Source organism: Mustelus asterias, chromosome 5 (assembly GCF_964213995.1).
Source record: "Mustelus asterias chromosome 5, sMusAst1.hap1.1, whole genome shotgun sequence".
NCBI lineage: Eukaryota > Metazoa > Chordata > Chondrichthyes > Carcharhiniformes > Triakidae > Mustelus > Mustelus asterias.
The window spans coordinates 54,565,612-54,591,105 of record NC_135805.1 but is presented as its reverse complement, the minus strand read 5'-3'; the positions used below and the strand labels follow the sequence as shown (position 1 = coordinate 54,591,105).

The following is a 25,494-nucleotide window of genomic DNA, read 5'->3' as shown; positions in this document are numbered from 1 at the left end:
TAGAAAAGTCAAATAAAGGGACAAAGTGACTACTTTTCAGACACGATTACATATAAACTAGAAGCAGGAGTAGGCCATTCGGCCTTTCAAGCCTGCTTTACCATTCATCTTGATCATGGCTGATCATTGAATTTAATATCCTGATTCCCCCCTTCCTCTCATATCTCTTGATCCCTTTAGCCCCAAGAGCTATATCTAATTTCTTATTGAAATCAGACAATATTTTGATCTCATCTACGTTCTGTGGTAGTGAATTCCACACATTCACCACTCTCTGGGTGAAGAAGTTTCTCCTCACCTCAGTTCTAAAAGGTTTACTCCTTATCCTCAAACTATGATCTCCAGTTCTGGACTTCCCCCACCATTGGGAACATTATTTCTGGATCTGCCCTGTTAGAATTTTGTGTGTTTCTATGAGATCCTCTCTCACTTTTCTAAACTCCAATGAATATAATCCTAATCGACAGTCTGTCCTCACATGACAGACCTGCCATCCCAGGAATCAGCCTGGTAAACCTTCGCTGTATTCCCTCTATACTAAGGACATCCTTCCTCAGATAAGGATTACCCGACAAACTTCAATGCTAACTGCTCACTTTAGCGTCTGACCCCAGTTAGTATTCCCAGAAACTCAAAGCAGGTAAGTAGTGATCATCTTGTTTATAGTTATTGATGGTTCGTATGAATTCTGTCCAGCGTAAGTCAAAAAATGTTCTTGTCTTCCACACTTAACTTTTATTATAATATTGTATTCCTTGCATTTTCTTTTAGTGTTCTTTTGGAGTACTGCTCCTTCATCAGGTGAGTGACCATTCACCTGATGAAGGAGCAGCGCTCCGAAAGCTCGTGATACCAAATAAACCTGTTGGACTTTAACCTGGTGTTGTGAGACTTCTTGCTTTGAAGTACATTTTGCTCATTGATTGCATTTGACTGTTTCTTCCAGGAGTTTCCGCAATTGGTGGTGCATTTACAGCGCAGATCCTCAAAGAAATGGCAAGCTTCAATGAGCAGCCAATTATATTTGCTTTAAGCAATCCAACCAGCAAGGCAGAGTGCACTGCTGAGCAATGTTATCGGCTGACAGAGGTATTGTATCCAGTTTATTAAAGTAACCTTATTTTCTGATGTAATTAAAGTTTCACCATCTAAAATTCCAATGACAGTACCAGCAGTATTCATTATTGCTTTGCTGACCTCTGAACTTATCACTGACTTCAAAATTACATTATTAGAATGCTACAACATATTGGCTATCATGACTGGTTTATCATACGAAATGCAACTCATAAGGAGCACAGCAATTCCATGGTGAATATTTGAAAAGTGATTGCATCTGACAATTGCTTGGCATCATGATTTTATTTGGCCCAGAAGGATATAATTAATCCATTGTATTTTTTTTTGTTTAGTAATAGCTTTACTTTGCTGTTTGATTTAGTGTTTAGAAATGCTAGATATTAGCACTCGATGTGCTGTCTTGCGAAAAACTTCAGAAGCAGAAAATAAAATCCCAATTTTGAAGAAAAGTATTGCTGCTGTCTGACATTTATGGAATTTTGATCCTGCAGACTAAATGATCACAGTTCCTGTTCAGCAAATGTGATATTTTCGTGGAAACTCTGAAAATTGCAACACGTTGGGCAGGATTTTCTGGCTGCATGCGCCCCAAGACCAGAAATTCCCACTCGAGGTCAATGGACCTTTACACAGTCTGCCAGATTTTCAGTCCCACCTGTCACAATTTCCATGGTGGGCCGTATGGAAAGATTCCACCCATTGATTGAAGTACATGCTGGAGGTAGATTTAAGTGATATGGTTAATATTTATTCAGCAATGCAAACAGCAAGTTTTGTTCTGTTGAAGAGAGCCAAAAAAGTTGGAGTTCAGGTTTTATTTGATTTATTATTGTCACATGTATTAACATACAGTGAAAAGTATTGTTTCTTGCGCGCTATACAGACAAAACATACCGTTCATAGAGAAGAAAACGAGAGAGTGCAGAATGTAGTGTTACAGTCATAGCTAGGGTATAGAGAAAGATCAACTTAATGCAAGGTAAGTCCATTCAAAAGTCTGACAGCAGCAGGTAAGAAACTGTTCTTGAATCGGTTGGTACGTGACCTCAGACTTTTGTATCTTTTTCCTGAAGGAAGAAGGTGGAAGAGAGAATGTCCGGGATGCGTGGGATTCTTAATTATGCTGGCTGCTTTGCCAGGCAACGGGAAGTATAGACGGAGTCAATGGATGGGAGGCTGGTTTGCGTGATGGATTGGGCTACATTCACGACCTTTTGTAGTTTCTTGTGGACTTGGGCAGAGCAGGAGCTATACCAAGCTGTGATACAACCAGAATGAATGCTATGTATGGTCCATCTGTTAAAATAGCTGACATGTCAAATTTCCTTAGTCTTCTGAGAAAGTAGAGGCATTGGTGGGCTTTCTTAGCTATAGTGTCGGCATGGGGGGACCAGGACAGGTTGTTGGTGATCTGGACACCTAAAAACATGAAGCTCTCGACCCTTTCTACTTTGTCCCCATTGATGTAGACAGGGGCATGTTCTCCTTTATGCTTCCTGAAGTCGATGACAATCTCCTTCATTTTGTTGACATTGAGGGAGAGGTTATTGTTGCCACACCAGTTCACCAGATTCTCTATCTCATTCCTGTACACTCTCGTCATTGTTTAAGATCCGACTCACTACGGTGGTGTCATCAGCAAACTTGAAAATCGAATTGGAGGGAAATTTGGCCACACAGTCATAAGTGTACAAGGAGTATAGTAGGGGGATGAGTACACAGCCTTGTGGGGCACCGGTGTTGAGGATTATCGTGGAGGTGGTGTTGTTGCCTATCCTTGCTGATTGTGGTCTGTGGGTTAGGAAGTTCAGGATCCAGTCGCAGAGGGAGGTGCCGAGGCCCAACCACAGAGTTTGGAGATGAGTTTCGTGGGAATAATAGTGTTGAAGGCTGAGCTGTAGTCAATAAATAGCTATCTGATATAGGTGTCCTTGTTATCTAGGTGTTCCAGGGTTGTGTGCAGGGCCAGGGAAATGGCGTCTGCTGTGGACCTGTTGCTGCAGTAGGCAAACTGTAGTGGATCCAAGTAGTCCGGGAGGCTGGAATTGATTCGTGCCATAACTAACCTTTCGAAGCACTTCATTATGATGGATGTCAGAGCCACCGGCCGATAGACATTAAGGCACGCTGCTTGGTTTTTCTTAGGTACCAGGATGATGGTCGTCGTCTTGAAGTTGATAGGGACCTCAGATTGTTGTAAAGAGAGGTTGAAGATGTCTGTGAATACCTCCGCCAGCTGATCCGTGCATGATCTGAGTGCACCTCTGGGTACCCCATCGGGCCAGTTGCTTTCCATGGGTTGACCTTCAAGAAAGCTGCTCTGATATCTGCAATGGTGACCCCAGATACAGGTTCATCCAGGGCTTCCAGGGTGGAGGGCATGCTCTCGCTGACCTCTTGCTCAAAACGGGCGTAGAATGCACTGAGCTCATCAGGGAGAGGTGCGTTGGAGTCGGCAATTTTACATGCCTTCATCTTGTAGCCTGTTATGTCTTGCAGATCTTGGCATAGTCGGCAGGGGTTGGTGTGGCTAGCCTGGGACTCTAGCTTGGTCCGGTACTGTCTTTTGGCATCTTTGATGGATCTCCTTGGATCGTAACTGGCTTTCTTGTATAGGTCAGTGTTGCCTGACTTGAACGCCTCAGACCTGGACTTCAGCAAGCAGTGGATATCCCTGTTCACCCATGGTTTCCAGTTGGGGAACACACAAATTTGCTTCTTTGACACAGTCTTTTGCACACTTACTAACGAAGTCAGTTATTGTAGTGGCTTACTCGTTCAGGCTGGTCGCAGAGTTTTTTACTGACCAGTTCACTGACTCCAAGCAGCCCCGTAGGAAATAATCCGATTCCTCAGACCAACATTGCATGACTCTCTTTGATGGAGTTTCCCGCTTCAGTTTTTGCTTGTAAGCTGGGAGCAGGAGCACAGCCTTGTGGTCTGATTTGCCAAAGTCTGGGCGGGCGATAGAGTGGTAGGCATGTTTGATATTTGTGGAGCAGTGGTCTAGGATGTTTGGGCTTCTGGTGGAGCAGGAGACATGGTGGTAACTTGGTAGTACGCTCTTGAACTTGGCCTGATTGAAGTCCCCGGCCACGATGAACAAGGCCTTGGGATGCTTTGTCTCAAGGCTATTTGTAGTGGTATATATTTCGTCCAGCATGATCTTCATGTCTGCATGGGGTGGGATGTAAACTGCCATTAGGATAACGGAGGTGAACTCCCGCAGAAGGTAGTAGGGGCGGCATTTTAGTATCAGGTATTCTAGGTCTGGGGAGCAGGAAGTTATGATGTGGAGATGCCGGCGTTGGACTGGGGTGAACACAGTAAGAAGTCTCACAACACCAGGTTAAAGTCCAACAGGTTTATTTGGTAGCATATGGTATTTGCTACCAAATAAACCTGTTGGACTTTAACCTGGTGTTGTGAGACTTCTTACTGAGCAGGAAGTTGCCAGAATTGCTACGTCTATGCACCACGAGGTGTTGATTAGGAAGCAGACCCCACCTCCCCTAGCCTTGCCTGAGGCCGCTGTACGGTCCATTCGATGGATTGAGAAGCCCTCTGGTTGTAGGGCAATGTCCAGTGAATCAGAAGTGAGCCACATCTCCGTGAAACAGAGTACACAGCAGTCCCTCTGTTCTCTTTGGAAAGTGACTCTGGCTCTAAGTTTGTCTAGCTTGTTTTCCAGAGACTGGACATTTGCAAGCAGTAAGCTGGGGCCTTGGGACCACATTGTTTCACTCTCAGCTGCAGGCCTGCATGTTTTCCACACTTCCTGGAGTGACTGCTTCTTTTCAAGCCTGGGAGACGGTGAGAGTGGTTTATGGTGTTAAGGGTATGGTTGTGTCCAATGAGGTTCTTCGCTCTGGTTGGTGTGTGGATGGAAGATTTGTTGCCTTGCTTGCAGTTCCTGCGTCGGTAGATGGGTCTGCGCAGTCGGGCGTTCCAGGTCGTTGTCGGGCTGCGTTTTGGCTTCGCCGGTTGGTGGATATCCAGACGCTCCAGCATGGACGGGTCGAAGGCTGGCAAATAGATGATGTCCCTGGGGTCGCAGTCACGGATGAGTCCGTGTATCGGGGTCCACTGTCTCATTGCCAGTTTGGGCTCTTCCTTCAGAGATTGGAGTATCTTTAGACCTGCAATTGAATTTAATAGAGCAGTGTTAGTGATTGTTAAGCTGAGAGAGTTTATTCTTAGGAGTGTGGGGTGACTGTAGAAGGGGGGAGGGGAGGGATTGCTTGACAAGAAATCAGTTTCTAAGCAAGTAAAAGCCCTTTTAAATGTAACCTCCTTTGCAACCAGAATCTTTGGATTCCACTACTGTCTTTGTCACTACTTAATAGACAGGAGAGGTTTTAACCATTCTGCCACCTGTTATAAAATTGGTATAAATACTATAATATTCTTCAGTGGAGCATTTTCACAACATACTTGAAAAGTATATTTTCTACTGGTTATAATGTTAAAAGTAATGGTGCAGGAACATCAAATATTATTTTAAAAATTTAAATTGCTATGAGGGGCAAAGCATTAGACTAAGTGGATAATTCTTTGAGCAATTTTGTGGCTTATTTTTGAACTGCAAATTCCAATGATTCCATGTTATATTTTAAATGTCTTTGAGTTCAAGAACTACAGTTTTGGTTTTCTATACTAGACTGTAACAGATTTTGGGCAAGAAATTAGATGCATTATTACTCTTTTTGGCCACTTACATTTGGGTGCCAAATTAGTGAGGGTGTTAGCACCGGCACAGTGAACAGTGCTGGATGTATATAGAGCAAGTGGATTGTGATGTCAGTTAATGCCAGTAGTGCCATTTTGAAGCTCAGTGCTCCAATTAATGCCACCTCTTAATTATGCACAGCTGAATGTGGGGAAGCAGCAGAAAGGATTCCTCCTACCAGGCCTATTTAAAGGGATCATCAACTGCTTTTGTGTTTGTTGCTGTTTGCCTTCTTCAGGCTTTTGGTACTATTCTATAAGTGCTTGGTGCTTTCTGTAGCCGTTTCAAGTTGCAAAAATATACAAGGAGTGGTTTGGCAGGTGCTCATAGACATTTTATTCGTTTCAAGGTTTCTGCACAAATCAATTGCTCTCCAGATGGGTACACTTCCCCCTTAGAATGCTGTATGCCTTGAAAAATAAAGAGTAGAATATAGTATTGAAAGGATATATTATTGAAAGGAGGATGTGTATGATGGGACAAAGGATTCTCAGCAGGAGGCCCTATATGCACATGGCGGCAATTCTCCAAACTCAGTGTGGAACAATGTTTGAGATGCCTCCTCTTTGATGTCTTTATTGAAATTTGCCACCTGCTTCAGCCATAGCTTCAATGCAGGGCAAGGAAAGCATTTCCACTGGCTGTGAAGGTAACCATGATGATGCAATTGAATGACAGCTGGCTTGGCGGGTTGAATGGCCTAATCCTGCTTCTGCATAAACTTGTATGCATTTGGCTTCTTCAAGCTAATGGTGGAGATCATAGAAACCCTACAGTGCAGAAGGAGGCCTTTCGGCCCATCGAGTCTGCACCAACCACAATCCCACCCAGGCCCTACCCCCACATATTTACCCGCTAATCTCTCTAACATACACATCCCAGGACTCGAAGGAGCAATTTTTAACCTGGCCAATCAACCTAACCCGCACATCTTTAGACTGTGGGAGGAAACCGGAGCACCCGGAGGAAACCAGGGCAATATCTTGCAGTTTGCCATCACTGTTGCCTAAGGGAGGTTACAGTGACTCTCAATGAGAGCCAGCTGAATGTGGGGAGAGATATGCATGTGGAACAAATAAGTGTCTTTGCGAGGCTTGCAGATTCCCCCGGGTATAAGGTGTCACTGACTGCATTCGCCTTGCTCTGCAACACCCATTGTGCCATCCACTGGAGCTTAAAAGGATTTCACTTCTTCATGGTGCAGCTGGTATGTGACCATTGGCAGGGACTCCTGCATCTTGATGACAGGTGTCCTGACAACAGTCACAATGCTGTCATTCTTTGGCAATTCACAGTGCCAGCTGCATTTTAGCCACCACGACAAACAGAAGAGTGGTTACTGGGTGAAAAAGGCTTTCCACTGAAGACTTGGTTGCTGGTTCTGGTGCGCAACACGTGTGCACAACATATGTACAATGGAAGCCATGCTGTCACACGAAATGTAATAGGGCAGGCAGTTGATGTGCTGGGGCAACGCTCCTGCTACCTGGATCGTTCTGGAGATGCCCTGCAGTACTTGGAGCAGGTGTCATCATTTCTCTCGATCTGCATGACCTTGCCATCATGAGGGGACAATTCTTGTAATTAGCTTTATGACTATCAGCTGAGTAGGAACATGAATAGAAGAAAGAGGAAGTTGTGAAGTATTCTTCCAATTACGGTGCCAGTAACCACAATCCCCTCTTCACCAACAGTTTCACACCTTACCTGCCCACATCAGTGCCCATCACAGCATCTATTTGGCCGCAATGCATAAATAAAAGTCACCAAAAAACACTCTTTTATAAAGAAAATCAGGCTATATTTCATACAGAATTCAACTAATAGCCTTGTGCATTTTCTTGGAGCTTGTCTTCCTTCTGCCTTTGCCTACCCTAGTGCTGCCACCCAGTGTTACCCCATGGCTGCAGGAAGACTGCTGACTTTTAGTAGAGGAGACCGCAAGTGCCCTTCGTGAATGATCTGAAGTAGTTCTATGTCTAGAATATCCAGTTGCAGACTGAACCAATCTGGCAGAAATCTGGACTGGATGGCACTTCCCACCACTTCCATCCTGGAAAAGATGGAATCCAAGCTCTGCATAAAGTCCTGATGTTAGACTCCTTCATTCTCCTTATCGTTGGACACAGGTTTTTTGGCAGACTTCCCAATGCACAAAGCTTGCATATCAGGCCTCTTCTATAGGCTGCTCTATTTTAGTCCTCGACAGTAGAATTTCTGTGTGGCCTCTCCCTCTGATGAGCTGGCACTTATTTCCTCCTTGGCCCTTGTCCTGGCTGCAGATCATTCTTATCTGGTATTTCACCATGTACAAATTCTGTCTCTGTTCTTATCTGGAAAATGAGCCACATACCTACACGTGAAGGACAGCGGTGGTTCGAGAAGGCAGCTCACCACCACGTTCTGAAGGGCAAATCGGGATGGGCAATAAATGCTGACCTAGCCAATGATGCCCATATCCTGCAAATGAATTTTAAAAACATATCTGAGCTTCTGACTGTGTGAGAGAAATTGATGAACAGTGTATTGTTAACATCACTGTGTTCTGGTGGTTAGCTGCTTCATAGCATCAGGGACCTGGGTTCAATTCTGGCCTTGGGTGACTTTGTAATTGTAACACATTGTAATTGTTTGTATACCGATATGTTCATAATTGTGCAATCCTTTTATTTATTTATACTTTTTTTATTTCAATAATTGTCTATAACTTATGAATTATGTTTTATTTGTATCATCGCAATCTGGCATCTGCTGACATGTTTTAATGAATCCATTCACTATCTTTAAAGTTAAAGTTTATTTATTAGTCACAAGTAAGGCTAACATTAACACTGCAATGACGTTACTGTGAAATTCCCCTTTATTCCTTTCTAAATCAGGTTGCAGTGTGGCTTGGAGGGATACCTGCAGGAGATGTTTTCATGTGCCTGCTGCCCTTTGCCTTCTTGATGGTCGATCAAAAGAGAGAATTCAATGAGGGGGAAGTGGGGTGTGAGGAAGAGGGTTGGGTGTGAGGATTGTGGTGAACCATTATTGGTTACCACCAGGAGTGCTGAGCCATGGTTTGGCCAGCACTATGAGTCTGTAGATATGTTACTGTTGGGGTTAGGGTTGGGCTGTTCTACCTGTTAATATAGTCCTCTGGTACACCCCAGTTGGCTCCGCCTTCCGGGAGAGGTATAAAGGTCACTGCTCTGCCTGGTGACCCTTTAGTCTGGGATTGTATATAGTAGCTCCGTTATTGTTGGTAATAAAAGCCTTTATTTCCCGGGTACATCCAGCCTCCCGTGTGATTTATCGCGCATCAATTTTATTACCAACAACATTTTTTTTTTGACAAAAAAAAACAAAAGAAAACCATGGAGCAAATGCTGAAACCCGAGCGACTTACGTTGGATCCACGTGCGGCGGGAGCGTTGAACACTTTCGACCATTGGTTGAAGTGTTTCCAAGATTACCTCGACGCCTCCACAGCGGTTCAAAACGACGCCGACAGACTGCAGGTCCTCCACGCGAGGGTAAGCGACACTGTATACTTAGCGATCCGTGAGGCCCAAGACTACAAAGGGGCCATCGAGCTTCTCAAAAAACGATACAACAAACCACCGAATGAGATCCATGCTCGACACCTTCTAGCCACTCGACGACGGCAGCCCGGCGAAACGACGGAACAGTACCTGTGTGAACTTCAGCAGCTAGCCAGAGCCTGCAACTGCAAGCCAGTGTCGGCAGCCCAGTATATGAACGACCTAGTTCGAGATGCGTTCGTGGCGGGAATCGGCTCGTCATACATTCGCCTTCGGCTGCTAGAGCAAGGTAACCTCGACCTCACTAAAACCGTAGAATTAGCTGACACTCTAGAAACGGCCTCCAAAAGTCTGGAGATGTACCCCGACGACCGCGTGGGGACATTGTGGCAGGTGCAGCCGCAGACTCCACTTTATTCAGCGGTTTCGAAAAACTGCGCGATTGCGTTTCCAGCCTCGGACCTCACGACGGAAGCAGCTCCAGGAGGCCCATGGTGTTACTTCTGTGGGGGGGTGAAACACCCTCGGCAGCGATGTCCAGCTTAAGCGGTATTGTGCTCCGCCTGTGGCAAGAAGGGGCATTATTCCAAAGTCTGCAGGACCAAACCACCCTCCAAACATAGCAGTGCGGCGTGTGATTCCCTGGAGCCGGTCTCCTTGTCTTTGGCGTCTTCGAGGTCTTACACCACATGCAATTCCAGAGCGTCGCCATTCCTAACGACGGAGTCGCAAGACACGTGCGACCTGCAGGGGCCGCCATTTTTGGCGCCATCGACCACGTGCGACCTATGGGTGTAGCCATTTTGGTCGGCACCGACCGCAAATGACCAGCAGGGGCCGTCATCAACCAGCTCAGCTGCCTGCAGTTGCACCCACGATCCAACGGTGGCGTCAATCATCCTGGACCAGGCCAAGCCTCACAGACTCGACAAGTCCATGATGGACATACAGGTAAACGGACGCCAGATTTATTGTTTGTTTGACAGCGGGAGCACGGAGAGCTTCATTCACCCTGACACCGTGAAGCGGTGCGGTCTCCAGATTCGGACTGTCAAGCAGACAATTTCGATGGCGTCAAGGTCCCGGTCTGTCATCGTGCTAGGGAGCTGCGTGGTCAACCTGACGGTGCAGGGCACGGTTTACGAGAACTTCAGGCTCCTTGTGTTACCGCACCTTTGCGCGCCGATACTCCTAGGACTAGATTTTATGGTCCACCTGAAGAGTGTAACCCTGCAGTACGATGGGCCACTCCCTCCGCTTTCAGTGGGAGCACTGCAGCCTTTAAATTGCCCAAAGCGCTCCACATGTAGTCTCTCGACGCTCAGGATTACCCCACCCTCCCTATTCCAGAATCTCGTGCCAGGCTGCAAGCCCATCGCAACAAAGAGCAGGCGTTACAGCGCTGAGGATCGGATCTTCATTCGATCTGAAGTTCAGCGGCTCCTCAAGGAAGGGATCATCCAACCTAGCGCTAGTCCATGGAGAGCGCAAGTCGTGGTGGTTAAGAATGGGAACAAACCCCGGATGGTCATAGACTATAGTCAGACCATTAACAGATACACGCAGCTGGATGCATATCCCCTCCCGCGCATATCTGACATGGTCAATCAGATTGCACAGTACCGGGTGTTCTCCACCATTGACTTGAAGTCTGCTTACCACCAGCTCCCCATTCGCCCAGAGAACCGAAAATACACAGCCTTTGAGGCGGATGGTCGTCTGTACCACTTTTTAAGGGTTCCCTTTGGTGTCACGAATGGGGTCTCGGTCTTCCAGCGTGCTATGAACCGAATGGTGGACCAGAACGGGCTGCGGGCTACCTTCCCGTACCTGGATAACGTCACCATCTGCGGCCACGACCAGCAGGACCACGATGCCAACCTTCTTAGATCCTTACGCACTGCATCTCGCCTGAATCTGACCTACAACAGGGAGAAGTGTGTGTTTCGCAAGCGCCGCCTAGCTATCCTCGGATACGTGGTGGAAAACGGGGTCCTCGGCCCTGATCCAGACCGTATGCGTCCCCCCCTCGAACCTCCCCTGCCTTCTAGCATCAAAGCACTGAGAAGATGCTCAGGCTTCTTCTCATACTATGCACAGTGGGTTCCCAATTACGCGGACAAAGCCCGTCCGCTCATCAAGTCTACCTCCTTTCCCCTAACAACAGAGGCTCGCTTAGCCTTTGCAGGAATAAAAGCCGACATCGCGAAAGCCACGATGCACGCTATTGATGAGTCCATCCCCTTCCAGGTGGAGAATGATGCATCTGATTTCGCCCTGGCCGCCACACTTAACCAGGCGAGCAGGCCCGTCGCCTTTTTTTCTCGCACCCTCCAAGGCCCTGAAATTCGGCATTCTGCGGTGGAAAAAGAGGCCCAGGCCATTGTGGAGGCCGTTCGGCATTGGCGCCATTACTTGGCGGGAAAACGGTTCACTCTGCTCACGGACCAGCGGTCCGTGGCGTTCATGTTCAACAACACGTTACGGGGTAAGATCAAGAATGATCAATTCTTGAGGTGGAGAATCGAACTCTCCACCTACAATTATGATATCATGTACCGTCCAGGGAAGCTCAACGAGCCCTCGGATGCCCTGTCGCGTGGAACATGCGCTAGTGTGCAGGAGAATCGATTACGGGCTCTCCACAATGACCTCTGCCACCCGGGGGTCACTCGGCTCTTCCATTTTATAAAGGCCCGGAATCTACCCTACTCGGTGGAGGATGTCAGGTCCATAACTCGAAGCTGCCAGGTATGTGCTGAATGCAAACGGCACTTCTACCGACCTGACAGGGCACACCTCATTAAGGCCACTCGTCCTTTTGAAAGACTGAGTGTGGACTTCAAGGGCCCCCTTTCCTCGACAGATCGGAACATGTACTTCCTCAATGTGGTTGACGAGTACTCACGATTCCCTTTTGTCATTCCCTGTTCTGATATGACCGCTGCCACGGTTATCAAAGCATTACGGGATCTTTTCACTCTGTTCGGTTACCCCTGTTATATCCACAGTGATAGGGGCTCGTCGCTCATGAGCGACGACTTGAGGCAATACGTGCTCTTAAATGGGATTGCCTCTCGTAGAACCACGAGCTACAATCCTAGGGGTAACGGGCAGGTTGAACGAGAGAATGCTACAGTCTGGAAGGCTGTCTTACTGGCGTTGAGGTCTAAAGGTCTTCCAGTCTCCCGTTGGCAAGAGGTACTCCCTGATGCGCTCCATTCCATCCGCTCACTCCTGTGTACGGCAACCAATGCTACTCCTCATGAGAGACTGTTTTCATTCCCTAGGAAGTCTTCCTCTGGGACCTCATTACCGTCTTGGTTGACGTACTCAGGACCTGTCCTCCTGCGGCGGCATTTTAGGACCCGCAAGTCCGACCCTTTGGTTGAACAGGTCCATCTCCTCCACGCCAACCCTCAGTATGCCTATGTGGCATATCCTGACGGGCGAGAGGACACGGTCTCGATTCGAGATCTGGCGCCTGCAGGGGGCTTGGAAACCCCAGTCGCTCCCACACCCCCAGTTAGGGACCCCCCGACCATTATCTCTTCTCCTGACACGGAGCGAGCAGTATCGGGACCACCACTTAACCCTCTTACTCCCGTGTACAGCTTGCCTGAGTCCAGGAGATTGTCGCCACCTCGAGGCGTGCTCGAGTCCAGCGGATTGTCACCACCTCGTGGTCTACCGGCCCGTGAGGAACTGGAGGAGCTACTGGACACCGCCTTGGAGAGAAGGTCACCGCGATTGCCTGAACCGGCGTCATCGCCAGTGTTGAGGAGGTCGCAGAGACGGTGCGGTCCCCCAAAACGATTGAACTTATAGACAGATGAACAGTTGTTCTGTTTTTTTTTTGTACCCCGCCGGCCTTTGTTTTAAAGGAGGGGTGAATGTGGTGAACCATTGTTGGTTACCACCAGGAGTGCTGAGCCATGGTTTGGCCAGCACTATGAGTCTGTAGATATGTTACTGTTGGGGTTAGGGTTGGGCTGTTCTACCTGTTAATATAGTCCTATGGTACACCCCAGTTGGCTCCGCCTTCCGGGAGAGGTATAAAGGTCACTGCTCTGCCTGGTGACCCTTTAGTCTGGGATTGTATATTGTATATAGTAGCTCCGTTATTGTTGGTAATAAAAGCCTTTATTTCCCGGGTACATCCAGCCTCCCGTGTGATTTATCGCGCATCAAGGATATTGTCACCTTGGTGTTTGAACATCCTCCCCGTGTCTGTGTGTTTCCTCCAAGTGCTCCGGTTTCATCCCACGGTCCAGAGATGTGCAGGTTCAGTGGATTGGCCATGGTAAACGCGCAGTTACAGGGATTGTGCGGTGGGGGAGGGGGGGGTGCTTTTTTTTCAGAGAGTCGACGCAGACTGGATGGGCCGAATGACGACCTTCTGCACCTTGGGGCTTCTATGGTTCTATCATTGTGTTCTGTCTCTCCTACCATTGAATGAGTAGGTTGTATTGAGATATCTGAATGCATGATGGTAGGGATTTGGTTTGCTGCTTTCCATATTGCAGCGTATTTTATATTCATTCTTGAGATGTGGGCATTTCTGGTTAGGCCAGCAAATCTACCTTGCCCTTGAAAAGATGTAGTGAGCTGCTTTCTTAAACTGCTGCAGTCATTGTGGTGTAGGTACACACACACTGCTGTCAGGAAGGGTGTTACAGCATTTTGACCCAGTGACTGTGAAGGACTGCCAATGTCATTCCAAGTTGATATCGTCCACAACATATGACCTGTGGACCTCAACAAAACTGAGTGCTGTAGACTTTCATTTTATTCTGTAAATTAAGGAGACCTGCATTTTATAACACATTATAATTGTTTGTATACCGATATGTTCATAATTTGTGCAATCCTTTTATTTATTTATACTTTTTTTATTTCAATAATTGTCTATAACTTATGGATTATGCTTTATTTGTATCATCATCACAATCTGACATCTGCTGACATTTTTTAATGAACCAATTCACTATCTTTAAAGTTTATTTATTAGTCACAAGTAAGGCTTAACATTGCAATGAAGTTACTGTGAAATTCCCCTTTATCTCTTTATAAATCAGGTTGCGGTGTGGCTTAGAGGGGTACCTGCAGGAGATGTTTTCATGTGCCTGCTGCAATTTGCCTTCTCGATGGTTGATCAAAAGAGAGAATGCAATGAAGGGGAAGTGGGGTGTGAGGAAGAGAGGGTGGGGTGTGAGGAAGAGAGGGTTGGGTGTGAGGATATTGTCACCTTCAATGGTTTGAGCAATGCCATTGGCCATGGTCTCAGTTATGGCGAGTACCATTTCCTCCTCTGGAGTGAGGACATGCATCTGTGCTTGTCCTGTATGTTAGCTGCTGCTGTCTCCGGATGTGTGCCACCTTTCTCTGCTAGCACAAAGGAATTGAGTCAGTGAATGTGCAATGTATTTGGATAATATGATTAAATAGTTGTGAATGTGTTCAAGCTGTGAGATGTGCATGTAAGGCTTGCAGCAATGCTGAGTGCATGAGGGTGCGGCAAACAATATGATTAATGGATATGAGTCTTGATTGATGAGGTTGTTGATAGATGAGTGATGGGATATGGTAAATTGAGCAGTGTAGAATACAGATGGTAGGATATGGCATTTGAAGATGCGTTCACTGACCTTAACCACTTGTGTGGTCATTGAACTTCCTTGCGTCACTGCCGCCCTCCTCCTTGGAGCTAGACATCTGTTATTGATTGTCACAACTATCTATTCCTACCGCCATCTGAACCCGTGTCTAGAAGAACTCCTGATCTCCCGATACATAAAAGTTTTGCTAACCAGTCAAGATATTGGTCCTCCTGCTAATATGTCCAGCCAATCAATGCTACAGTTAGCGGAAGCTGAAAACATTAAACTCAGCAGTCTGCGTAAAGTTGCCAAGATGCTTTCATTACGATGAATGGGTAGCAGAATAAGGACACATTTTGGTGGCTATCCAACTTGGCTTCCTTTTTGCTTTTTAAAAAAAAAAATTCTTGCAAATCTAACTTTGGGTGCAATTTGGCTGAATGCAGGAAAGATTGCATTCCTTGTGCAGATTCAATTACAAGCTGTTTGAATTCTGCACAGAAAGTTTACTTGTTAAAGTGCAATTGGGCTGTGTCAGCTGCCTTGGGTGTAAAGCTGCCCGTCAGCAACCATTCCTGTTTTAGGTGTTTATACAAGTGAAAGATTGCCTGAAAATTCTTTTCATTTTTTCTGTCTAAATAATGTTTGATGTATGTGCAAAATGGACTGTGGGAATTATGGAGCACAGAAAATAATAGATAATTGATCTAAACTTTTAATTTAAAGTTCTACACTACTCGAGCATCCTTTGAATGCAATAGGAAGTTGTCCAATTTTGGTGCTGGGGGCTCGTATTTTTTTTTAGCACATAGCATATGATTTCCTACTCCCTTCTTAGATAAAAAGGTGGACGTTTCCCTCCAATATTGAAGTCCAAGCCAAGGCTTTGGCCTTGAATCCTGCCTTATAGACATTGTATGATTCAGAGCAAGGATCTCAGTATAACCATTTGGCTCCTGCTATTAAAATCCAATGTTTTTGGATTTAAGAGTCCTAGAGAGAGTCAGCCAAAGGTTCATTCATTTCAGGGTCGCTGCCCTGTATTCCATGTGAAAAGTATTTCTCATAAATTTGGAGGATAGCTATCAACTGTGTGCAGTATTGGTCCCCTTATATGAGGAAGGATATATTGGCATTGGAGGGAGTGCAGAGAAGGTTCACCAGGTTGATACCGGAGATGAGGGGTTTGGATTATGAGGAGAGGCTGAGGAGATTGGGTTTGTACTCGTTGGAGTTTAGAAGGATGAGGGGGGATCTTATGGAGACTTATAAGATAATGCGGGGGCTGGATAGGGTGGAGGCGGAGAGATTCTTTCCACTTAGTAAGGAAGTTAAAACTAGAGGACACAGCCTCAAAATAAAGGGGGGTCGGTTTAAGACAGAGTTGAGGAGGAACTTCTTCTCCCAGAGGGTGGTGAATCTCTGGAATTCTCTGCCCACTGAGGTGGTGGAGGCTACCTCGCTGAATATGTTTAAAGCGCGGATGGATGGATTCCTGAGCGGTAAGGGAATTAAGGGTTATGGGGATCAGGCGGGTAAGTGGTACTGATCCACGTCAGATCAGCCATGATCTTATTGAATGGCGGGGCAGACTCGAGGGGCTAGATGGCCTACTCCTGCTCCTATTTCTTATGTTCTTATGTTCTTATATACTTCCCAGGCAGTTGATACAGGCTCTTACTGTATTGTACCTCAATTACTTAGGTGGTCCGCAAACCATTTTAACCTAAAATAGAATTTGACTTGGAAAAATCTAAGTTGTCTATAATCCTGCACATTACAAGGTTACAGGAACAGTGTCTGACCCGGAGATGTGTTTTATATTGCTCTAGCTAAGAACAGTCACAGAACTGTTGAACGGAAAAGTGACATTGAACTTGTCATAGACAGGAGTTTTAGTGATGTGGTGACACCCAAGGTGCAGGCAGATAGATGAGTGACCACTAGAATTGGCAGGCAGTCAGTGCAGGAATCCCCTGTGGTTGACCCCCTCTCTAACAAGTATACCGTTTTGGATACTGTTGGGGGGATGGCCTATCAGGATAACAGCAGCAGCAACTAGAGCTGTGGCACCATGGTTGGCTCTGATAAGTAGGGAGGGACAAAAAGCAGAAGAGCAAGAGTTATAGGGGACGCTATAGTTAGGGGTACAGATAGGCACTTCTGTGGATGTGAAAGAGACTCCGAGATGGTATGTTGCCTCCCTGGCGCCAGCGTCCAGGATGTCTCTGAACAGGCAGAAAGCACTCTGAAGGGAGAGGATGAACAGCCAGAGGTCGTGGTACATATTGGTACTAACGACATAGGTAGGAAGAGTGACGAGGTCCTGCAGCAGCAGTTTAGAGAGTTAGGTAGAAAATTAAAAAGCAAGACCTCTGAGGATTACTCCCTGTGCCACATGCCAGTGAGGCTAGAAATAGGAAGATAGTACAGCTCAACACATGACTAAACAGCTGGTGTAGGAGGGAGAGTTTCAGATATCTGGACCATTGGGATCTCTTCTGGGGCAGGTGGGACCTGTACAAAAAGGACGGGTTGCATCTAAACTGGAGGGGCATAAGTATCCTGGCCGGGATGTTAGTGTCACACGAGAGGATTTAAACTAGTTTTGCAGGGGGGTAGGAACCAAAGCAGAGATGAATTAACTGAAGGGGAACTAGAGAATGGGGCCTGTAAGACTCAGAGAAAGAGCAGACAGAGTGTGGTTGCTAATCAAAGAGGGTCTGGTGAACTGAAGTACGTTTGTTTCAATGCAAGAAGTATAACAGGTAAGGCCGATGAACTTTGAGCTTGGATTAGTACTTGGAACTATGCTGTTGTGCCATTGCAGAGACTTGGTTAAGGGAAGGACAGGATTGGCAGCTTAATATTCCAAGGTACAGATATTTCAGGTGGGATCGAGAGGGATGTAAAAGGGGTGGGGGAGTTGCGCTACTGGTTAAGGAGAATATCATAGCTGTACTGCGGGAGGATACCACGGAGGGGTCATACAGTGAGGCAATATGGGTAGGGCTCAGGAATAGGAAGAGTGTAGTCACAATGTTGGGGGTTTACTATAAGCCTCGTGGACTGTAGGCAGATTTTGGCAAGGTATAAAAGTAACACGGTTGTTGTGGTGGGTGATTTTAACTTCCCCTATATTGACTGGGACTTACTTAGTGCTAGGGGCATGGATGGGGCAGAGTTTATAAGGAGCATCCAGGAGGGCTTCTCGAAACAGTATGTTGATAGTCCAACTAGGGAAGGGGCCATACTAGACCTGGTATTGGGGAATGAGCCTGGCTAGGTGGTCGATGTTTCAGCAGGGGTGTGGTTCGGGAACAGTGGCATAATTCAGAAAGTTTTAAGGTATGATGGATAAAGATAAGTGTAGTCCTCAAGTGAAGGTGCTAAATTGGGGGAAGGCTAATTACAATAATATTAGGCAGGAACTGAAGAATGTAGATTGGGAGCAGATGTTTGAGGCCGAATCAACATCTGGCATGTGGCAGGCATTCAAGTGGAAGTTGATAGGAATTCAGGACTGGCACTTTCCTGTAAGGATGAAGGGTAAGTATGGCAAGTTTTGAGAACCTTCGATAATGAGAGATATTGAGAGCTTAGTCAAAAAGAAAAAGGAAGCATTTGTCAAGGCTAGAAAGCTGGGAACACATGAAGCAGAAGTGGAATACAGGGAAAGCAGAAAGCAACTTAAGCGAGGAGTCAGGAGGGCTAAAAGGGGTCACAAAAAGCCATTCCAGCAGGATTAAGGAAAATCCCAAGGCTTTTTATATAAAGAGCAAGAGGGAAGCCAGGGAGGGGGTTGGCCCACTCAAGGACAAGGGAGGGAATCTATGCGTGGAGCAGGAGAAAATGGGCAAGATATTAAATATGTACTTGGCGTCAGTATTCACCAAAGAGAAGGACTTGGTGGATGATGAGTCTGGGGAAGGGTGTGTAAATAGTTTGGGTCATGTTGAGATCAAGAAGTAAGAAGTCTCGCAACACCAGGTTAAAGCCCAACTGATGTATTTGAAATCTCAAGCTTTTGGAGCACTGCTCTTTCCTTGGGTGAGTGAAGAGTTGGGTTCACAAACACAGCATATATAGACAGAGATGCAATTGCAAGATAATGATTGGAATGTGAATCTTTACAGATAGTCAATCTTTACAGGTACAGACATGCGAGTGGAGAGAGGGATCATCACAGGTTAAAGAGGTGTGAATTGTCTCAAGCCAGGATAGTTAGTAGGATTTTGCAAGTCCAGGCAAAATGGTGGGGGTTACATGTAGTGTGACATGAACCCAAGATCCCAGTTGAGGCCATCCTCATGCGTGTGGAAACTTGGCGATCAGTTTCTGCTCAGCGATTCAGCGTTGTTGTATGTCTTGGAGGCCGACTTGGAGAACGCTTACCCGAAGATCAGAAGCTGAATGCCCCCAACAGGAAGGGAACACTCCTGCCTGATGATTGTCGAGCGGTGTCCATTCGTCCGTTGTCGTAGCCCCTGCCTGGTCTCGCCAATGGGACATCCTTTCCTGCAGCGTATCAGGTAGACAACGTTGGCCGTGTCGCAGGAGTATGTACCGTGTATCTGGTGGATGGTGTTCTCACGTGAGATGATGGCATCTGTGTCGATGATCCAGCACGTCTTGCAGAGGTTGCTGTGGCAGGGTTGTGTGGTGTCATGGTCACTGTTGTCCTGAAGGCTGGGTAGTTTGCTGTGTACAATGGTCTGTTTGAGGTTGTGTGGTTGTTTGACGGCAAGTTACAGGTTTAAGGTGCTGGGGGGTAGGTACAGGGGGATGTTAGGGGTAAGTTTTTCACACACACGGTGGTGGGCGAGTGGAATCGGCTGCCATCAGTGGTGGTGGAGGCGAACTCAATAGGGTCTTTTAAGAGACTCCTGGATGAGTACATGGAGCTTAATAGGATGGAGGGTTATAGGTAGGTCTAGAAGGTAGGGATGTGTTCGGCACAACTTGTGGGCCGAAGGGCCTGTTTGTGCTGTAGTTTTTCTATGTTTCTATGTTCTATGTTTCTAAGTAGTGAGATGTGGGGATGACCTTGGCGAGATGTTCGTCTTCATCGATGATGATTATATAGGTGGTTGAGGGCACAACTTCCAGACGTGGGGTGATGGGAAAGAAGTTGGGTTCTATAGTAAAACTTAAGATGAACATTTTTGCACATTTTAACTTGCACTATATGGTTTTTTCTTACCATATTTTGTTTCTGGCTCAGGATGACATTGTGGCCTTGTGATTACAAAAATATAGATATCGATATAGTAAATCTGTTTGAATGTAAGTGCAGTTTTGCCTATAATAGGTTTTTGGGCAGCTTCTAAAAATAATTGATGGACGCCATGAAATCAGTCTAGCAGAATGTGACCTGGCTTCTGTAAAGAATAGGAAACTTTGTCATAGTGAGGGAAAGAATTTTCAATTTAAAACGGGGCCTCCAGATGTTGAATAAATATTTTCTTGATGTCTGCTATTCGTATTGGTGCAAGTAAAAAAACCAGCTATACTGTGCATCAGACAACATTCTGCTTGTATTTTCAAAACTGCCCAGAAGTTGTCAGAACAGGTTGATGAAAAGATTATGCAAATCTTACAGATTCCCTGTTGAATTTTGAGGATAGTTATTATTGCAAGAGGGTAGATTTGTAAGTTGCCTCTGCAAATTTAATCAAGGCAAAAATGTGATATCAGCATGGAAGCTGACTTAAACCACAAGTACTACTACCGTCTATAATGCTGTGATTCTTTTCGCATTGAAGTCTGAATACCACAAAAGTTCCATGTTTCAATATAATCCATATTAAGATGTCTTTGTTTAATGTTAGGGACAAGTGGAATGCCTTATCTGTCTGCCTGTGGCTGATTTTCTACATGAAAAGCTGCAGATAGAATGAGAATTTTGAGGTCTGCATTAACGTGTTGAAAGTTTAGAAGCATATTGGCTTTCTAGTTTCCATAAAACTACATTTAGCAAAACGTCTGTGATGCTTGGCTGAAATGTGTAGGATGATGAAGAAGCAGGAATCTCCATGTTGGCGTTGTCGCATTTGTCCGTTTGTCATACCGTGTTGAAAGCTCTCCAATAACAAAAATCTAATTAAATTAACTGCGGACCAACAAATATTCGTCACAAAAGCACATTTTCTGATCACCTTAAGATAAAAATCACTAATTTTTACAATAAAGCTGTGCACACAACACTGGGTGAATATGCTAAATGACGTGGTGACAGGAATTTGATGCAAAGAGAAGGGAATGTGAAGCACTTCAAACTAATAGTTGCCAGTAAATGAGAAAATACATAAATTGGAGTAAATAAATCTAAAGGAATAAAATTAAAATGAACTGAGTAGAGGGTACCAACATAATATTGATCCAAATTAATATACCAGCTATTTATTTAATGCAAGTAATTGAATAAAAGGGAAATATAGGGATACTAAACTGCAAACCTCGATGAACAGACTCCAAAGTAAAATGGTGGGACAGCTGAGACCCAATGCTTGCCATTCCTGTGTTATGTGGGAATGCCAACACATAGTTCTGGATAACCATGTGTGTAGGCCAGGAAGTGCCTTCTGTTCTTTGAATCTGAGCTCAGGGCTTTTGAGCTTGAGAAGTGGTTGCAGGTAAGGTAGGGCATATAGGAGGCTGAAAATTTCTTGGAGAGTGCACAGGATAGTAAGTTGGTAGCAATCCAGCAGGTAGGGAGAGGCAGGCAGTGTAGAAATCCATTGGCGATGTAACACACTCCAACCCTACGGGAATACACTCCGTATCCTACAAACTAATGGCACCTCCATCTTTTAATGATTCATCTCCATGGGTGACTGCAAACATCACCAACTGCAACTTGGTAACTAACCCCATTGGTTTTCCATGGAAGGTTGAAACTTGAGCTACTATTTACGAAATTGAACTCTATCATAAAATAAATCACTAATACAAAGTGAAAGTGTAATTATGAGAGAGCTTTATTTTGTACATGGGATGTGGGTATCGCTGGCTATGCTAGCATTAATTGCCATCGAGAAGGTGGTGGTAAGCCACTGCCTTAAATCGCTGCAGTCTGTGTGGTGTAATACATCCATAGTGCTGGTAGGGAGGGAGTTCCAGGATACTGAGCCATTAACAGAGAAGGAATGTTGATATATTTCCAAATCAGGCTGTTGAGTGACTTGGAGGGGAACTTCCAGGTGTGCCCTTGTGACCCTTAACCTTCGATATAGAAGTTGTGTGGTTTGAAAGTGATGTTGAAGGAGTGAATATTTAAGATAGTGGATGGGGTGCCAGTCAAGTGAGTTGCTTTGTCCTGGATAGATTTTTAAACAGTAAATTAAGGGCTATGGGCGGGTAAGTGGATCTGAGCCCACAAAAAGATCAGGCATGATCTTATTGAATGATAGAGCAGGCACCAAGGGCCAGATGGCCTACTCCTGCTCCTGGTTCTAATGGTCTTTTGGTGTCAAGTTTCTTGAGAGTTGTCAGAGCTGCACTCATCCAGGCAAGTGGAGAGTATTCCATGACACTTCTGACTTGTGCCTTGTAGATGGTGGATAGGCTTTGTGGAGTCAAGAGGTAAGTTACTTACCACAGGATTCCTAGCCTTTGATCTGCTCTGGTAGCACAGTATTCATATGGCTGGTACAGTTCAATTTCTGGTCAATGGTAACTGCTGGGATGTTAATAGTAGGGGATTCAGTGATGGTAATGCCATTGAATGTCAGGGGGGATTATTTAGATCCTCTCTTGTTGGAGATGGTCATTGCCTGGAATTTGTGTGGCACAAATGCTACTCGCCACTTACCAGCCCAAGCCTGAATGTTGTCCAGACCTTACTGTTTATGGGCATGAACTGCTTCAATATTTGAGGGGTGTTTAATGGTGCTGAACATTGTGCAATCATCAGTGAACATCCCCACAGTTGACCTTATGATGAAGGAAAAATAATTGTTTGAGCAGCTTAAGATGGTTGGGCCCAGGACCCTACCCTGAGGAACTCCTGCAATAATGTCCTGGAGTGAGATAATTGATCTCCAACGACCTCATCCATCTTTCTTTGTTCTCCATGTTTGGACCAAGGTTGCATTGAGGTCACGAGCCACATGGCCCTGACAGAACCCAAACCCAAACAGAATCAGAGAGTAAGTTGTTGCTGAGTGTGTGGCGCTTGATGGCACTATCAATGACAATTCCATCACTTTACTGATGATTGAGAGTGGACTTGGGTCATAATTGACAGGTTCGATTTATTTTACTTTTACCTACCTGCATCCAGGTAGATGCCAGTGTTGCAGCTGAACTGGAAAATCTTGCTTAGGGGCATACAAAGAAAAGTACAGCACAGAAACAGGCCCTTTGGCCCTCCCAGCCAGTGTCAATCATGATGCCCTAACTAAACTTTTAAAAAACCTTCTGCCCTTACTTGATCTGTATTCCTCTATTCCCTCCCTATTCATGTACCCTCCAGATGTCTCTTAAATGTTGCTAATAATGTGCTTCCATCACCACTGGCAGCATGTTCCAGGCACCCACCACTCTGTGAAAAACTCCCCTCGCACATCCCTTCAACTTTTCCCCTCACCTTGAACCTTGTGTCCCTTTGTAATTGACACTTGCACCCTGGGAAAAAGACTCTGACTATCCACCTTGTCTATGCCTCTCATAATTGTGTAGACCTCTCGGTCTCCCTTCAGCTTCCATCTTTCCAGTAAAAAAAATTGCTAGTTTATTCAACCTCTCCTCATAGCCAACACCCTCAAGACCAGGCAACATCCTGGTGAACCTTCTTTGTACTCTCTCCAAAGCTTCATTCTGGAGTACAAGTGTTCAGTATAATTGCCAGAGTATTGTCAGGGCCCATAGGCTCTGCAGTGTCTTCAGCCATTTCTTGATATCACCTGGAATGAATTGATTTGGCTGGATACTGGAGACCTCTGGAGGAAGCTTTGATGGATTATCCACATTAGTATTTGCAATTGAAATGATTGGTCAAAAGTGTAGGAGTTAGCACAGATGGGGTCCATGCAATTTTGGGTCAACAGTGGGGTTGTTATGCGTGTAAGAGCAGTGGCTACGCTAGCAACAGCATCAATGGGGAGGCGCTAGCTGCGAAGAAAATGCCTGCTAAACTTAGGCCCATTTTGGAGGAAGCAGTTAAAACGGTCAATTTTATTGAGGCCCGTCCACTGAAATTGCGAATACTTGCAGCTCCATGTGATGGGATTGACAGTGATCACCATCAACTATTTCTGCACACAGACCTGCTGGCTCTCCTGAGAAAAGGTACTCGCGTGTATTTTCAAGTTGCATGATGAAGTGAGAATTCTTTTACTTGATTCAAAGTTTGAACTCTCTCAATGCTTCAATGACTTGCCAAATTGACACATACGCTCGATATGTTCGAGTACTTAAATGGTTTCAATCTGTGTTCAGGGAAAATCATGTGCAGGACAAAATGGAAACCATGGTAAAGAAAATAGGGATGAGTCAAACAACTTGAACGATCAAATTATGACTCGTTTGTGAAACTGTCAGATTCCAAACAGTGTGAAACAGGACATCATAGAGCACCTGCAAAGTTTGAAGACACAGCTATGCAAGTACTTCGCTGTTCCCGACACACAGTTCAACTGAATGCAAAATCCCTTTGCAAGTCTCGATGATAACATCATTGCAAGCCTGACCCTGAAAGAGCAAGACGGCCTTGTGGAACTGTCCTGTGACAGTGCTACAAAGCTGGCTTTTTTTTTAGAACTACCTGACTGACTTTTGGCTTAAGGTTGCTTTGGAATATCCAGAACTGTCCGATGAGTTAATGAAGTTTCAGATGTCTTTTCCTACAATCTACCTTTGCGAAACTGGATTTTCCGGGGTTATTACATTGAAAATCAAATAGTAGAATTAACTTGATGTCGATGAGACTGTCAGTCCTGGAACCTGACATCCAAATTTTTACGTTTGTGAAATAACACCAGCCGTCTTATCAGATAAAGGTTATGTGCTTCCACTGGTAAGCCTACTGCAGGTGAATGTGCTGTGATGAGTGCAATGTATTTGTGGAGTGATGCGAAGTGATGCATTTTGGTAGAACTAACGTCGGGAGGAGCTATACGGTAAATGGCAGAACCATAAAGGGTGTAGATACGCAGAGGGACCTGGGTGTGCAAGTCCACAGATCCTTGAAGGTGACGTCACATTTGGAGAAGGTAGTGAATAAGGCATATGGCATACTTGCCTTTATAGGACAGGGCACAGAGTATAAAAGTTGGGGTCTGATGTTGCAGTTGTATAGAACGTTGGTTCGGCCGCATTTGGAATACTGCGCCCAGTTCTGGTCGCCACACTACCGGAAGGACGTGGAGGCTTTAGAGAGAGTGCAGAGGAGGTTTACCAGGATGTTGCCTGGTATGGAAGGGCTTAGTTATGAGGAGAGATTGGGTAAACTGGGGTTGTTCTCACTGGAAAGACGGAGGATGAGGGGTGACCTAATAGAGGTGTATAAAATTATGAAAGGCATAGATAGGGTGAACGGTGGGAAGCTTTTTCCCAG

At 45.5% G+C, this 25,494-nt stretch overlaps 1 protein-coding gene across 1 annotated transcript in view; it reads left to right on the top strand.

Moving 5' to 3' along the window:
- The window catches only part of me1 (malic enzyme 1, NADP(+)-dependent, cytosolic), a 558,590-nt gene that overhangs the window by 479,860 nt on the left and 53,236 nt on the right, over positions 1-25,494 (top strand). The window contains exon 11 of the mRNA XM_078212605.1: positions 947-1,089. Coding sequence (XP_078068731.1) covers positions 947-1,089 — 143 coding nt within the window. The remainder of the gene's footprint in view (positions 1-946; positions 1,090-25,494) is intronic.